This window comes from Equus asinus, chromosome 7, assembly GCF_041296235.1.
Source record: "Equus asinus isolate D_3611 breed Donkey chromosome 7, EquAss-T2T_v2, whole genome shotgun sequence".
Lineage (NCBI taxonomy): Eukaryota > Metazoa > Chordata > Mammalia > Perissodactyla > Equidae > Equus > Equus asinus.
In genome coordinates this window covers 76140318-76158632 of record NC_091796.1, presented here as the reverse complement: position 1 = coordinate 76158632, position 18315 = coordinate 76140318, and the positions used below count along the sequence as shown (strand labels likewise).

Here is an 18315-nt window from a genome sequence, read left to right as displayed (position 1 = left end):
AAGCTACTGAATGTTTATTCATCTAAGAACTGATGTTCCAGCTGTTCTTCCTCACCTCAATCAAAGTTGGCTGATTCAGTGCAGATATCTGTTAGATTTTTAAGTTCTGTATATTAAGATATGATGTATTACTTGATTATGTCAGGGTGTCTTTCCCACTTGTATGAAATTTTCTATAAGAAGGTATGACTTTAGGTGCGGTCAAATAGGAAATTTAGCAGAAATCAAAAGGTGATCATGGTCTTAAGGGAAAATATCTTTATTAAGATGTAATGAAGTAATAAACAGAAAAATGCAATGTGTACAGCAAAAAATACTTTAAAAACATATTTTTAAAAAGTTTGAGAGAGCAAGAAGTGACTTTATCTTTATACTATAAATCTCTGTAAGGGGCTGCCGAAAAAGGAAGAATTTATAATCTACACTTTATCCATATGATAGTTCTACATTTGAAGGGTTTAGTGGTAATTCCATGGTGGGTTTACTTTGTGTGCATGTGTGTGTGTATCATGTGAAGAGTAGGTAGAAAACACAATGAAAAAAGGAAGAATAAAAAGGTAAGGGTAGAAGATTTCAGCGGATTAACTTCCCAGTTATAGGAGGTCTCAGCAAACTTCTTCTGTAAACAGTCAAATAGTAAATATTTTAGGCTTTGCATGCCGTATGGTTTTTGCTGCATCTGTTCAACTCTGCTGTTGTAGTGCAAAAGCAACCAGAAATTATGTGAAAATGAGTGAGTGTGGCTATGTTTCAATAAAACTTTATTTCTGGACACTGAAATGTGAATTTCATATAATTTTCACGTCATGAAACGATGTTCTTTTGATTTCCCCCCATCATTTAAAAATGCAAAAATCATTCCTAGCTTGTGTGCCCACAAAAGAGAAACGGTTTGGCCCAAGGGTTGTAGTTTGCTGAACCCTGAGCTACAACATTAATTTGATGAATACAAAAGTACAAAGAAACCCAAAGAAAATTCATTAAAAGTGTTAGATGAGTTAGCTCAGAACTAAGGCTAGAATGAAAATAATGATCTTAAAAGATCTATAAAATCACAACCATCTAATTCATTATTTATATTAGCCCTATTTCATACTAGTCTTGTTTCAACCTTCAGACAACTAAGTTAAAAGTTTAAAAATCACTCTTCGAGAGACATTACTTTCTGACTTGATTCAGATATTTTTCTTAAACTTATTAAAAACATAGTCTTATTTTAAATGATAACTGCTTCCTTAACTTTTTCGACTTCAAATAATACCATCCCTTTATTTGTGTTAGCATAGCAAGTACTTATATTTCTTCAACTTCATCTTTCTTTTTAGTTCAGTTATGTGCCAATAATCAGTCCTCAGAAATCATGATTCCCAAATCATAGTCTGTCAAAGCCTTTAAAAATTAACATATTTGGTTACCCCAAATCTATCTCTATATATGTGTAGCTGAACAGAAATTTACTATGATATTACATAGACTGAGTGAAAATACAAAACTTGCGGCTTTGAGGTATTTTTACTCTTTTCTTTCCACTTGTCTTTATTTCATGAGCATTGATCTACTTTTTCTGAATATTTTAACATTCAAACTTCCCAGGGTCCCATTGCTCTTTAACTAATTAACTCCAATTTTGTAAATTTGCTTTGACTTATATTATCTAAACAAAGTATTAGTTTGCATTATTTTATCTTATGTTTTCCATAGGATAAGAACTGTCTGCACTATTCTTCAATCTTGTGCATTACTTTTAATATTCTTCCCACTAGATTCAAGCATTTGATTAAATAGAAAAATAATTTTTCCCTTTATATGGTTTCACTCTACAGTCATTTTCAACACATTATCAATCTAAAGATTTATAGTAATATTTGTGGTCATTAAATTAGGCAAACTCTGCTTACATACCAGATGACAACTTTATTATTATTAAAATTACTAAAAACCCATTTAGGGTTCAGAACATTTCAGTTTAGTAAAACATACAGAAAAAGATGATACATTCTTGATTTAGAATTCAAGAATCTAATACATCCTACTTTTTGCTAGAGTTAATGTAGGATAAAAAAGTATATTTTCATATGAAAAATAAATAAAATTTAGTATTATTCCAAAAATTACATCTGAACAGAATATTCTACTTTATATCATTGATTATCCATAATAAATAAGGTTGCAGGATTCTTTCCTCTCTAAAAATAATATATTGTATAGATGATACCAGTTTAAGCACTGATGGTTTAATTAAATCCTTATCCCAAAATTCTGAATGATGTCTCACATTCTCTAACTACTAAACAAAATATTGAAGTGGCAACATGGTTCTTAATCTTTCATCTTCCTAAAATATTTAGCAACGTTTCAATGAATTAAAACGCTCTTGTGTGTGTATACCTACAATAAATTTTCACAAAATGGAATGGTCACTCTATGCCAATTTATCTCATTTTAGAAACAGAATTTGTTTATATAGCCTATGGTACTGAGAATAACTATTCTGCTTCTAAGCACAGCTTTTAATATACAAGGCATATTTTAAGGCATGCTGGGGTAGTAGGAATTAAAGGGGAGGGAGAGAGACAACATTCAGCTAAGCAATTGATTTGTATCTTTTCTTAGCTGAACTCTCTAGAGAAGATATTATTTACTTTTTGATAGTTTTTCTTCCCTATACTTTTCTAGTTAATGGGAATCTTAGAATGAATACCTCACATTCAATCATTTTAGAAAAAAGGTAATCAGAACAAAGTGCAACCCAGTGAAATGAAATAAAAGATTAAGACACTGAGATGAATTATTATGTACTCTACCTTGCAGTATAGGTGTTGGAAAAAAGAAACTGACAAGTGGCATGAGATAACCCAATTTTCGAAGCACAAAACTTTTAATTTAACCCTGACCTAACATTAACTCCTAACCATATACATCTTAGCAAATCTCAACTTTCTAGTCCCAGTTTGATTGAAAGAAAAATAGTATCACTTCTCAGGATTGGTTAGGGAAGAGTATGACACTAAATGCACATATTAATATTATCAGAATCTTTTTTAGGGGTTTCTAGAATAAAACCCAGGTATGTTTAGACTAGTTCCATAAAATTCATACTAATCTTATTTTTTTAAACAGTGAATTAGATTCCGGGGTTATGGATCAACTTTCAAATTCTATAAAATACGCATAGAAAAGAAGGACTGGCCCAAAAGAAAGAAGTAGAAAAATGAGACATTTGTATTAATTTCCTTCTCTGTTTAGCTATCAGAATTTAATGATTGATATTAATAAAAACACCTTCAGACTTTAATGATCAGAAATTTAATATAGAGACATTCAAAACTACATATGATATACAATTAAAAACAAGCTGAGAAACCAGAGAATTATCATATCACTATTATTTTTTTATTCTACCCTTTATAGTATAACTATTACAGCAATATGAATTAAATGTGTAGCAATAATCTTGGGAGAAGTAAATCAGGGCTAGGATTCATATGAACTTTTAAAAAAGTGTCAGGAATGGGAGGGCAGTGTTAAATGGAGCCAGAAATTATTTACTGCAATAATTTAGCTTTTCTTCTGCCATATTTACACCATATACCATTTTAGATATTTTACTTCCATTTATCTTGAAAGGATATATTCAGAAGGACCAAGCATTCTAAGTCTAAACTATTGGTCACAAAAAATCCTTTTGTTACAATTGCCAATATGACGTATGTACAGTATTCAGTGGCTCTAAGTTATGTTCTCCTTCAAAGTATTGTCTTAGGTATATTAGCTTTTATTTCAAGTATTTGTAAGATGTTACATGATGGTGTTCCTGGTGAAGATGCTTACTGCCTGATTTTCTTATTTTTAAACAAAAGATGATATCTTATAGTTATTCCCAAAGAGTCTGAGTTAAAAGAAGCCTATTAACTCAGAAAAAATATGTCTACTTGCCAGATTGCCTACGATGACATTCTAACATTGACCATTTTCCTTGACAATTTAAATTGAATCATCAAAGCTCTATCACTTGGATCCAGCCCATAATTTATAATCCTGCTGACACATCAAACAAGGGGTAGAAGACAAAGCCAATGGAAAAGATCCAATGAAGTCTCATGAAAAGATCCTCAGAAAATTACACAACTGTATAAGAAACAGAGTTTGAAAAGAAAGTTTTTATTTTGCTTTGGAGCCAGAAAGTTATTAAATTAACTGCAATGTTAGTGTGGTTTCAGAGTCCTCTACCCTGCCAATTTAATGTTTATTTAGTAAATGTGAGCATGAAGCTGCAGCTAGAAAAGAAAGAAGGAGATAGGGAGAAAAGAGACAGAAAGTAAAAAAGATGGAGATGAGAGGACAAACCAATCAGATTTGGATTACCAGTCAGCAGAAGTTTAGGAAAAAAAAAATCACCGAGTGAAATCGTACATTTACTCTGAGAGAGTATCCTTTCACATTGCCTTCTAGGTGATCTCTGAGCTCCTCCAGCTTTCGATGGAGCTACATGTAAACATCAGAAAATGAATTGAAAAAGCAACTTGTTCTCTTTTCAGTTTTCCTTTTTCCTTTTAAAAATAAGATATAGCGTTATACATTTCTCACTGCCTTTGGCAAACATTTCAAAACATCAAAGATCTTTGTGTAACACAAGAATAAATGATCAATAAACCCGTGACTAGGAAGCCAACATTTTAATTATAGCATCTTTTCTCCCCAAAGTGTTAGAGAAAATAAATACTATAACTACCCTTATAATCCCCTAGAGATTCACTTTAAAATATTCTATTTGGTAGAAATATGGAGTAAAGATATTTAAGAATTATAAAATTTGTCTTTCTTTCCCAAACACACTTTTTGATTTAAGGCTGTATCCATCTTAAAGTAAAGTGATTGAACCCTAAAATATTCTTTTGTTTTTATACATATGTGTATATACATAATCATACTGTATATACTCTTAAAAACAATACACATACAGTTATAACTTAAGTTCTGTACATCCAAAGGTCGAACTTAGATCTAATTAGACATGCGCACACTCACTCACACAATCCAGTTTATAGCGGATGGTGCTGCAGTTATGGATGCCACTTTATCTTGATTTCACTATCAGTAATTTTCACAAAGTTATGTCGCACTGCACCTTTTTGAGTCATAATCCAGTCTAAACAAGAATGGATTTATCTTCTCTTAAACATCAGGGTAAAATATGATACCTCACAGGAAGACAGTGAGGAATGCTACTAATATATCATCAGGATACATAAACTCATATTTTTATGACTGAATAATTTTAACTTGCCTTGTTTTTCTAATAGGCATATAATCAACACTTCCCAGCCCCTGATTATCCTTAGTGAAATAACATCAAAAAAAAAAAAAAAAAGCTACCCAGTATATAGCAGTGTTAGAGAACAGAGAGGATGGCTTGTCTGGAATAAAGGACACAAACATACAGACACACCTTCATCCATGTGCACTCACGTGCACAGACACAAATAAATAAACAACAACAAAAAAGTAAAATTAAGAAGGCAGAAGAGGCAAGGAGAGGAAGAGTGCAGAAATCAGTGCTTCATAAATTGTTAAATGGAAATAAATTTGTGGTGTGTAATTTGAAATGACTTTATATTAGGCCTCCAGGTTTTTACTGAATTTTGGGACATCCCAGGGCAGTAAATGATCTGTCATTTTGATTACTTTAACAGTTACTATTGCTGTAAGGACAAATGGGATTGAGATATAAGAAGTGGTTAATTTTGGGGGCAATTCCTCTGCATGTTTTTAAAATGCAGCAAATTTCCTAACTTGCATTTATGGTGGCAGCATTAAAAGTGATCACTGGCTATGTCTGTGTTTCTTAAGGATGATAACTTGTTCACTTTTTCATTGTGATTAAATATTAGAGTATTGAGTGCCCAAGATATATTGACCAAAGGAATATTTAACAACTAGCAAATGGGACCATCAGATCAGAAATCTTTAAGTTGGATATTAGCAGATCACATACACACATGGGCAAACATTTAGACATATATCGGTTTCGGTTAATTGTTATATCAATTTTTTTTAACTTTTAAAAAAGAAAACAAAGGAGATTAAGAATGCTTAAATATTATTAGCTATATGTGAGCCCATTATACTAGCATCATATAAAATTCTTTTTCTTTTAATTCTTAAGATTATGTACATAAAATACATGTGACTAACTCATAATTATTTTTCTGGAATGAACTATAAATGGTAATGACACTAAAATAACACAATTACTTTTTACAAAAAAAGTATAAAGGGGAGATAATATTCTGAAAATAAACATTAGTTCTCTGTGTTACAGGAACTTAACACACAGTCAGTGACATCAATCAGAGGAACGGTTTACTCTAGAGCCCCAAATTATAGGCACCTGTAATGAGGCAGTTGCCCTTTGTCTTGTTTGTGGTGCCATTCAAAGCTAGTTATTTGGCAGCTTGCCTTCAGCTGGTTGCTCTATGTGTAGCTGAAACAAACAAAAAAAATATGACCCAACAGCCAATAAAAATATTAAAAGAAAAAAAAATGGGATGGTGAAAAATGGAAAAAGCCCCCTTCCTCCCACCACCCTCCAAAAAGGAAGAAGGGTAGGCTATAGACGAAATCTTGCCAAAAAATGTTAGAAACATATTTACTTTGAGGGATCCAACTCTACTAGCAACTCCTTTGCTTTCATCCGGCCGTCTAATTTGCTACAATGAGGGAAGATGGGTAAAAAAGACAGAATAAAGAAAAAGTGAACTTAAAAAATTTTCTACACATTAGTAAGTAATACATGCAAAAACATCAATTGACTCTTTGAGGGACCTCTTAGGAGGCCAAGGAGTTAACTAACTCAGAGGCTATATGACATGCTCTGCAAACAGGCTAGTCACTAAAATTCACTTTGTTATGGTACTATTCCTGAAATGAGGAAATGGGCACTTACTTTTGGTTATCTTGGGGACCTCTGATGAAGCAGTATCTGGAGTAGTGTTACATTTGCATTTGGTTTATGAAAAACAAAGAATTACAAATATACCTATGCAAAGAATTTTGTCTCTTTCAGTGTTTTAGTGTCTATTCCATTGTAATATCAGAAAACATCAATGGTATGACTAGAAACATGAGCGTTCCCTAAGTGGAAACAAAGTCCTGACAAGCATCATTCTTGATAGGTGACAGAGTGAAGCCCCTCTGCTTGCAGACCCCAAGCATTGAGGTTGTTCAGCTGTCACTGAGATTCCCAATTAAACAATTGTGCTGCCCAACCAGAAAATTTTAATGCCAGACCAATGTTAGATACATTCACTCCCTCAAAGCTTTCTGTTATTTCAGTTGAATTTTCCTCGCGTAAGACAGGAAAAAAAAAAAATAAAAGCGTTATTTTAAAAACTTGTTTCATATCACTATATAAATGAGAAAAGGAAGATTCTCAACACAAAGTGTTTTATTAGATAAGGTATAAACTAGAAATTCTTTTGCTTTTTAATAGAGCTGTAACAAGAAATAATATATTGGTTAAAGAGGAAGACAAACAAACAAAATGGGGGAGGAAAGGAACGGAGCTTCAGACCAAGTGCTTTTTCCATTACCAATTCCTTCCTACACATGCAGAATGATGGTCTCCGTTCAGACCAGTACGGTCAAGTTAGCTGTGATGTTCCTGCTTGTAGAGGAAGTATCAATGTGATGCCAAGTTCCCAGTGTTAAACTCCTCGGGAAAAATAATAAACCTGACCATGCTACAAAATTATATTTCCTGGAGGCAGGCTATAGATTGTCTTATCCCTTTTAGGACATCTCTGATAGCATATGGAGATTATTTAGGAGTCATATTGAGAAAACTGAATTTTCATTTTGAAAAAAAGCCTCTTGGTACATAAGAATTGTGTCAACTTTTGGTTTTACTTGATATAAAAAGCTTTTTACTTTTATCTTCAACGTTAACTAAATGTTATGCCCAAAAGACAATCACCAATTCTCACTCGTCTTGGTATAACAGAATTTTCAAATTTAGAAACAATGGATACTAGTTAGAACAGCAACACTCTGTAAGAGAGGGCCTCTGGATGGACAGGGAGTTCATAATACCTAGTCATTCATTTGTGTTATTTTCTTTGAATTCAGAGAACATCTTTATATCAAAAGCTGTTTCCCATTTTAAATGGAGACTCACAATATCTTGATTATAAAGATAAACTAGGTAGTTTCCTAAAAAAATATAAAGTCTAATGCCTCTGCTGTTTTCTGAAAACTTTCAGAAACTGAAGATTTTCAGAACTGTTATATAGTAACAAGTGAATATTATTTTCGACACTGTCTTTTATTAGCAGAAGGCTTAAAATTACACCAAGTCTGGCAACATAAGGTATCTTCTTCAAGGTTACATAGAACATTAATGACAAATCTAGGAACAACATCCATGGTTCCTGATTTTTAATTTAAAGTTGTATTCCCTTAATATACCTGGAATAAATGGGTTAGAAAAAAAGTGATGCTTATAAGAGGATGTACATGTATATATGTCTCTGTCTATCTAACTCTCCATCTATGGAAGAAATTTTATATTATTATATTTATGGAAGAAAATATTCCTATGCCATTTCAGTTCCAAATGCAAGTGCAAGTACAAAAACTTAAAAGAATGAATTATAAGAGAAAAGATAGTCACCATTGAACTCTGAACGTGAAAAACAGATAGACTATAATACCAATTTAAACAACGATTTTTGGAAGCAGACAGCTCATCTGTCAATGCTTGACATCAATTTTCTATATATAAAGTGACTTTGTAAATTTGAAACTATCATAAGAGGAAGACTTTAGAAAAACAATGTGGTTATTAAAGCCAGAAGTGGTTGTAATTCAAGTGTCATGTGATTTTTTTGTGGTCCCTGAAAGAGGTAATAATTCTGAAAAACTTCAGAAAGAATTTGAAAAAGATTTGTCTCATAAACAAAAACTTGAGAAGTAGAGAAAAGTCAAATCAATAGATTTTAAAATGTAATGCTTTCATTTATTCTAGTCAATCCTTAATTATCAATTATGATGGAGAGCAGTATAAAATAAAAGAAGTTCACAGCTAATCTAAATGCTTGATTATTATTTTTCTTTGATAAGAATTTAAAAGAAATCACAAAATATTAGCATCTGGGTAAGATGAATTAATTTACTGTTTATGATAATTATAAGAGCCTCAAATCATTAGCTAATTTTATACATATTTTTCTATGAGCCTAAACATTCTCTATCAGTAACTAAGAGAAGTTAAACTGCAAATGTTTACATTGCATATAAGATCACTGCAATATAAATGAAGTTTGAGAATTGGATGTAAAGAGTTGTGGGGATTGTTAGCCAGTTGAGATTACTAGTTTATTTAAATATATTGAAAATTAAAATTAGTTGCAAACCAAAAAACCTTAACACTAATAATTTTTCTACCCTGAAGAAATCTTCTTAGAAGTATTTCACTGAGATTGCAAAAGAAAAACCAGAGGATCCAAAACATTTTATCTTCTATTCAGGCTCTCAACTAAAATATATTGAACAAAATATCCATTAAAAACAGTGTGACAATATTGCACTGTATCACCTCTTTTGCAACATTCCAGGAATCTTTCTTCAGGGGGTAATTACTGGGGAATTTATCATCAGGGATTATTTACCAGGATGACTCTGCTATTTGTATTCGCCTTTGGATTCTAGCAATATCATGCAATAAAAGAAACTGTCTGGATGTTAACACAATATGGATTGTTGATTCCCTTTGATTTAGCCCATTTCTCCAAAACTGAGCTCACTATAAAATCATTTACACTGTTAACAAGGTAGAAGACTATCCCATCCCACCCTCACCTCCCTTGCCAATAATAAGTAGCTGTAAATGTTATATTTTTATTAAAGCAAACATATAGATTTTAGCGTAGAAAGCCAACTTTATATTAATTTTTAAAATAAAATATGAAACTTCAAAGAAATTTCAGGCTTGTAGAAACCACATTAAGGTAGGCACCCCTAACACTAGGTGTATGCCTTCACACTTTTATTTACTTCCAAGATGTCTGGTGAAAAACTGAGAAAAGGTGGTATATTTAGTGTTTGTTTGTTTTATTGATGAGAGGACTCAGGTCTAGAGAAGGTCAATGGATTTCTGGAGACATAAATTACAAAACAACACAGCTGGTATTAAATTCTCTGACGCTCAGGACTTTTCATTAAATTTAGGTTCTCATCTATGGAATGACTAATGTAGATCTCCCCTCCTTCTCCCATGATATATTTTATGTTGATTTAGATTAAGATTATATAGATTAAACAAAAATTTCTGTTTGTTTGTTTGCCCTAGGGACTGAACTATTCTGTTTTTAGAATTATCTAATGATGTTCACCCTGAGAGACAAGCATTTTTTATTTTTTTGGGAAGATTAGCCCTGAGCTAACTGCTGCCAATCCTCCTCTTTTTTCTGAGGAAGACTGGCCCTGAGCTAACATCCATGCCCATCTTCCTCTACTGTATATGTGGGACGCCTACATGCATAGCTTGCCAAGTGGTGCCATTTCCGCATCTGGAATCCAAACCTGTGAACCCCGGGCTGCTGAAGCGGAACATGAGCATGTAACCACTGTGCCACCCGGCTGGTCCCGAGATAAGCATTTTTAACTCTATTTTATTGCGCCAATTTTTTTTTAAAGTATAAGTTATTAATGATAGGAAATAAAACTTTTTTCTTAGAAATTGTTTTTATCTTCCATCCAATATCACTCAGTATATACACGTAGAGCTATAGATTGTTTATGGTAGTTATGCTTAGGAGGAGGAGATTTTTTAAAAAGTTTTACTTGTGAGCTCAACATTTGTGATTATTACGGCAAAGTAAAAAAAGAGGAAAGAAATGAAAATGAGAGGTGCGTCAAGAAAAAATAAATAATGCGCTTCTGGAGAAAGATAATACGATTATAAACTAAACCAATATAAAGATAGAGACAAGCAAGGAAAGAGTTGTGAAAAATAATGAAGAAATAAGAAGACAAAAATTAGAATCTTCATAGTAAGTCACAGACCACCAACCCCTCCCCCTACAAAAAATTTTTATCCTTAGGACATTTTTTATTTTAAAGGCTCTGATTTCTCATGGGTTATTAACATTTGAAATTATTTATATATTATTATGCATTTGTAATTTTGATTCTTAAGTTTCTATAATAGCTTTGATTCCAAAATAAGACAATCTATACAAAATTAGACTTTTAAGCAAGTTATTTCCTGTCCACTAGCCAGAGAATAATCCAATCTATGTTCTGTTTTCCCAAATTTCTTATCTGTCTAAAAAGCAATTATGAAGCCCATCAAAGGTGTGGTATGAAAGGATTTATTAGGCACTTTGAAATAGATAACTTTTAAATAGTACAGTATATGTTCTTAAGAATTATGTATTATTTGTGTATGAGACAGAAAAAAGTTTATTTTAAAACTTCTATTGAAATATGATATAATTTTCTACTAGGAAGATTAAGAATAGAATGGATTAGTCTGGATATAAAAATGCTATAGTGTAAAATACAGGTAAAAAATGAATAAATCATAGTTGGCTTTATGAAGATTTGCTATAAATCTGAAAATCAGGTAAAAGACACCCTGTCATTAACAGACCATTATCTAAATAACAAAACAAACAAAAACTTTTATCATTCTGGTTTAAAAAATGATATAACCTAGACTTCCAACTCTATGCAGTTTTGTTTACTACTTTTTTAAAGTACGTATTTTATTTTGAGCATTTTCCTATGTCATTAAATATTCTTAAAGACATGATTTTTAGGTTATATAAATAACCCATATATGTATTTCTACAAGTTATCTAACCATAGACATTAAAGTTGGTTCTACTTTTTCATGAATATAAATAATGTTGTGATAAATAATCTTGTACATAAGTCTCTGATGGACTCTGATAAGTTCCACTGGATAATTTCTGGAAACAACGTGATTAGTTAAAACATAAGAAAAATTTTAAATTTTTAAATTTATGTACATATGTATAAATAATGTTTGCTTGCAAGGTTATACAAATTTATATTCCTACTAGTGTGAAGAGAAATATTCATATCACTGCTCATTATGGCATAGAGGATTATAATTTTAAAATAGTTATCAATTTGATTGTAAAATCTGTATTGTTTAAAATTTTTAATAGATTTTTAGAGAAAGGGTACTTTTTTTCCCACATATTTGCCGAACTTCCTTCCTTTTATGAAGACTGTTCCTACCCTTTACTCATTCTATTTCTTTTTTCTCCTATGAGATTAGAAGAGCTCTTTTAGGCTCTCAACCCTTTATCTAATAGATTTTTTTCCACGTCAGCTCCACTATAAGACCCTTGAGGGCAGAATTAGTAAGTCTATCCATCGCTGTATTCCCAACATCTAGCACAGTATTTGACACAATATGCACTAAAAAATATTCGTTGAATACATTTCTGAATGAATGTATGATCTGTCTTTAACGAAAGTAGAATGAGAGAGCAGATAATCCTCAAGTTTTGGGTGAGAATGCACAACTTTAGAATATGTATCATTTTAAAATATAAACATCTAGAGAATAGTTTACTTTGGGATATGCTTTCTATTAAAGACATGAATGAGACACAGCCAGTTAATCAATCTGAATCATGGCTATATCTAATCAATTCTGCTGCTGAAATAATGATGGCACAGAGTATTTTTGTTGAGCTGTTTTTGCACAAAACATGCCCCAAACCATTAAAAAGAAGTTTATAGGAATTAAAGCTATTAAACTGAAAACTAGTATTTTTAATTTCACTACTCCTTGTATTTCTACCGTTCTTACTTCCCTGTCTTCCTATAACTTGAACAAAATTCCAATGGATACCAAGAGAAATCAATACTCCATTTAACAGAGACACGTTTCACCTAAATGAGAAAGATCTTAAAAGAAGCTAGAATATTTTCAGTTTATAATCTCTACCTTTACGTAGTAGCATGGAATGCAAAAGGTGAAATAAATGCAAATTATTTTATATGAACTAGATATTAATGTAATATCAAAAAGACAGCTAAACAGAATAATACTTATTCAGTCAGTGTAAAAACTTATTTCAAAGGAATAAAATTGTAAGCCTACAGGGGACTTTAGGAGTTACTTAATTTAATACCATGATGTTACAGATATAGAAACTGAGGTCCACTAGTTCTCACAAAGTTATAAAGTGGCAGACTAGGACTGATACTCAATATTTAGTGCTTCACAGTGCAATACTTTTACCTATCCAACGGTGTTAACTTTTCAAACAACTTTGGATCCATAATTTTTAAATGTCTGCCAATAAATCAGTCAAATGCAAACGTTAAAAACGGTTTCTTCCAGAATATCATTAAATTCAATTCATGAAGATGCAAAAATGATCTCTTCCTGGTATCCATATAAATTACAGGAATCAAGGGCCTAAAAGTTCTGCAGATACTTTCAACAAAGGTAGAATTAACATAAGTTGCTAAGTTTAATTAAAAGAAGACTCTACAACATTTACCTTCCAGATGAGTATCATGGCATTGTTTTTAAAACTGCAAAATAGGACACAATTAAAATATCCAAAATAGGGGTAGGTGAAATACCTATGCCTCATCCACAAATTAGAATACCAAACAACAATCAATACTAATATCAGAGAAGGTAATTTAAAAACATAAAGACGTTCATGACATAGAAAGATGCTCATATTACTAAATGAATAAGACAGGTTACAATATCATATAGTTTAATAATAATAGCTAACATTTAGTGAGCACTTCTGACATTTCAAACACTGTGATAAGTGATTTATATGCATTTTAAAATTTAAACCTTAAAAGAACCCTATAAGGCAAACAGTAGTAGTATTTTTCATTTTACAGATGAGATAATTAAGGTTATAGAGGTGAAGTAACTTTCTGAAAGCCACACATATAGAAAGTGATAAAGCTGAGATTCATTGCCAGGCCTGTTGGACTCGAGAACCTGAGCTCTTAATCACTGCCTTCCCATTAGATCCATTTATATAAAATATTTGCATGCATAGAAAAAAATAACAGAATGATTGATACACAGCAAAATTTTAAGTCGTTATTTATTAAGGGTAGTCTTATGAGAACTCCTCTTTTTGCCTATATGAATTTTCTAAAATGAGTATGTATGTACTTTTTTTAAATAAAAAAAGACCACGCCACTTTAGACTGTCTAAGCTATGAAACTGTTACCTCTATAGCTAATGATTTCTCATTAGCTATATTTTCTTGGGCTAACTAATCAAATTTCATTTGTGAGGTCATATTTCAAAGTTGCAATTATACATTTCACAGTTAAGTTATACTTAGCTTCAGTGATGAATATAACTCTGTGAAATATTAACTAATTAGAAAAGAATGTGGGATTTCCATTTTCAACTATCATTATATATAAATGCAGAGGGGACACTTAGAGGAATGAAGAAACAGAAACAAATGTAAAATCCTGTACACTTAGCAGAATGTCATAGAACAACCATTGAAAATAATTTGTAAACTCAAAATTAATAGCTAAAATATATTATTATCTAATTTTAGTTTTATCAAAATACAAAATACTTTACCATATTGGATAGTGCCTTTCTCATTAAAAAGTACATAAGAGAACCATCCTTTATTTGAAGTCTCAAGAATATATTTTGCTATCAAACTAGAATAAATAGTAAAATAAACATTGTTATAAAGGAGAAACTGGACAACAATGAACAAGAGTGGAAATTGTTCTCAAAAGTCTATAGGAGCCAGTCATTTAACGCAAATGAGTAAAACAGCCTGGAGGGTATAAAGAATGCCAGCTGATTATTGATGTATGTCAGTGCTGGCCCAGTAATGTCAACTTAATATTTTTAGGAAAAGCTGAAAATTGATATTTTTATTTAAAATCTCACTAATTTTAAATGTTTCAAACTAATTAAAAAAAAAAAGAGGCATTCCCAATTATATCCCTAATAAAATTATCTTCTAATAACTAGGTTATGAGATAAAGAGGGCTCTCTGTGTACCTATTAGTAGACAGGATATCCTGGGGAAATATTAGTTGCTATCCAAATGCAGAAGTAGTATCACAATGGAAATGAGTAGAGTTAGCTGGGAATTATAATTTCTGGTCTTGTGACTCCTTTGTGATGTCTTCTCTCATTTTTAATCAGGGAGGAGAATCTCTGTTCCTTGCCCTAGAATTAATCTGGATCACAGAGTCAGGGTGAATCATTTATAATGCTTAAGCATGGTACTAGTGGTCATTTACATAAAGGATAAGATTTCTGGACTGAGAATATCATTATAACGTTGTCTCAATGGAAAATAATGAAAACTAAGATTCAACATACATAATTTGACCCAGGATATTTTCAAGAAACAAGCCAGTTTGCTCATTTGTCCATAATAGTGGTTCTTCAAGTGTTTTTCATGGACCCATGAGAGTCCCTGAGATCCTTTTAGGGGTCCACAGGCAGAATTATTTTGATAATAGTATTAAGACATTATTTACCTCTTTCACTATGTTGACATTTGCACTAATGGTACAAAAGCAATGGTTGGTTGGCCCCTTAGTGCAAATCAAAGTGGTGGATCCAAATAGTATGAATAGTCATTGTATTATTCGCTACTGTGTACTAAGAGAAAAAAACCTAACAGTTTCAAAAAGGAAAAGCTAGTTTCATTTACCATTGTCCTCAATGAAACAGTAAATACTAATTTAACTAAAATTTGTCCCTTGAGTGTAACAAAATGGGAAGTATGAATAAAATACTTCCACTGCATACCAAAGGATGATGCTTGTCTTAAGGAAGAGCACCTATGAAATTGTTTGGAGTTGTAAGCTGAAGTAGCCAGGTTTTATACAGAACACCACTTTCACTTGAAAGAATGAAAGAATGACTGACAGACTATGATTATTCAGACTTAGAGGTCTGCTAGACATTTTCTCAAAAATGAATGAAATGAGCCTGTCACTTCAAGGAAAAAAGACAGGATTTGTTGCTTTTTCTGCCAAAAATAAAATTCTAGCTTTGAAGCAAAAATTAGAATTGTGGAAAACATATATCACCGTGAGCTTGAGAGCTTCTAATGCTCTCAAGGCTTTTTTTGATGAGCTTGGTTGTTATATTAACAGAGATGATGTTTTTATATAATATAATAGAATACGTCAACACTTGGAAGAACTTATATTTTCCAAGTGACCAAGAAATGTGTTCCAAAATCATGCCTGGTTATATACAAGATCCATTCAAAGTTCAAGATAGACCACTGGATTTTAATACATGAGAGAATGAAATGGTCCTTGACAGGGTTTTAGCTTCCACACTTCAATAGGCTATCAATTGTAAATTTTTGACGTAGTGTCAAAGAATATCCATAATTATCAGAAAATGCCATTAAAATAGTCCTTCCTTTTTCTAACTACATAACTGTGTGAGGCTGGATTTGTTTCTTCATATTCTTCAACCAAAACAACATATCACAACAGACTGAATACAGAAGATGTGAGAATCCAGGTGTCTTCTATTAAACTAGACATCAAAACATGTTTGAAAAAATGTAAGACAATTCCATCCTTTTCAGCAGATATTTTTTTGTTTTGGAAAATATTTTTTTCATAACAATGTTACTTATGTTAATATATAAAGGCTTCATTATTCTTATTTTGAAGAAAAAAACATTTAAAAAATTTCTCAGTTTTAATTTATAGTACAGCAAATATCACTAGATATAACCCACATAAACAGAAGCTATTTGGAGTCATTAATTTTTAAGTGTGTGAAGGAGTCCTGAGACCATTAAGTTTGAGAACTGCAGGATTTGACCAATAATGTTGAGAATATTATTGGTCAGTACTCCCAGATGGGGCAGTTAACTTTGCACAAAAGAAAACATATTTTTATGTCTAGAGAATGTACTTTTAATATCACTAATTCAGTGTTCTCCAACGTTTTTGGTGTTTGTTCACTTTACATGTAGAATCTATAATTTCTATAATGTCATTAACAGTTGAACAGATGTTGATATACCAATGTTGATGTAATTTCAAACAAAAGTAAAGAAACTTGATGGTTAGTGTAGTTTTACTGATTTTGTTTAAACTCTTAAAAATAGTGGAAAATAATTTGCAGGCCCTGGTTAGAGCCATGATCTAGGCTAGAATTTGAGCAACTTCAAGAGATTCTCCAGTGACTTTGGAATCTCATGTTTAGAATCAATGAACTAGCCATATCACATGATCACCCTGATGTTCACAAAGGAAAGTGGTGATGACATGGAATAGTTTGTAAAAACTACAATCACTAGGAAAAAATCTCAGAGGGACTATTATCCTGATACTGGATCAATAATGTCATTTTTATATGTAAAGGAAATCATACTGCCTTTCAGACATATACATTAAAAACTGTGAGTTAAGAAAATAGTTTATTCTTTATCCAGAGTAATCTAAATACTTTAGCTCAAAGGACAATAACAGAAACCTATAGAGAAGTCATAATTCTGCATTTTGTTTGAATATAAGATTACACATTAGTGTATTAAATGAACACATCCTTCATATAAAGATATTTCAATACCTACACTTTTTAATCACTTTATAAACTTTAATTCAATTAGATAGACAGTGCTTATATTTTCTTCCTAAGAGAAAAAAAAATAACTTGCTGGTTACTCTGGGCACAAAATTCTATTCTGACCTGTAAGGTACAAGGGTATATGTGACAACAGACTATATTTATTTATTTATTTTTTAAGTCAAACTTCAGATGCTTAGAGAATAAAAGAAGAATTAAATTAGTCTTTAAAAATTCTCTATTTAAAAAAATTCTCTATTTTAATAACATCTATAGGGAATGGTAAAATGATTGAAAGTTCAGATTTTTCTTTTTTTGGTTTTCCTCTGGTCATTATTCTTTATTTCTAATAGAGATGCTGCTGCCTTTCATAACTGAGAATCAGCACTCATTTAAGCTGTGAGTCACGCTCACTTTAAAACAGAGTTTATCTGCTACAGAATTATTCCTTTAGCAAACTATTTTTGCGGGACTATCACCACTTATGAACTTGAGTCCTCTAGATGTTGCCTACTCTTATTTAAGCAGAATCTAACTACCACTTGACCTTTTTTGGATTAGGCACTATTTTACTTAGGGCAATGAAAGACTAAAATCTCAAGTTTGTTCTTAAAAGACACTTCACTGTGTCATAAAGCAAGAGGAGTGAAAATCATTCTTCATTTCAGTCAGATTTCATTAAAAGGAGATACCTGAT

The 18315-nt window shown here is 31.6% G+C and overlaps 1 protein-coding gene and 1 long non-coding RNA gene across 29 annotated transcripts in view; one reads left to right on the top strand and one right to left on the bottom strand.

Moving 5' to 3' along the window:
• GPHN (gephyrin) overlaps positions 1-18315 on the bottom strand; it is a 578713-nt gene that overhangs the window by 185441 nt on the left and 374957 nt on the right. For 10 of the 28 annotated variants that reach the window (XM_014860909.3, XM_014860913.3, XM_014860911.3 and 7 more), the window contains 2 exons: positions 6654-6710; positions 4414-4485 (listed from right to left, as the gene is read on the bottom strand). The exons of 11 other annotated variants lie outside the window; for them this stretch is intronic. In XM_014860909.3, coding sequence (XP_014716395.1) covers positions 4414-4485; positions 6654-6710 — 129 coding nt within the window. The remainder of the gene's footprint in view (positions 1-4413; positions 4486-6653; positions 6711-18315) is intronic. 7 more of the 28 variants (XM_070513810.1, XM_044773783.2, XM_070513803.1 and 4 more) reach the window with 2 other exon arrangements.
• LOC139045702 (uncharacterized) overlaps positions 1-18315 on the top strand; it is a 66153-nt gene that overhangs the window by 24244 nt on the left and 23594 nt on the right. The window lies entirely within an intron of this gene.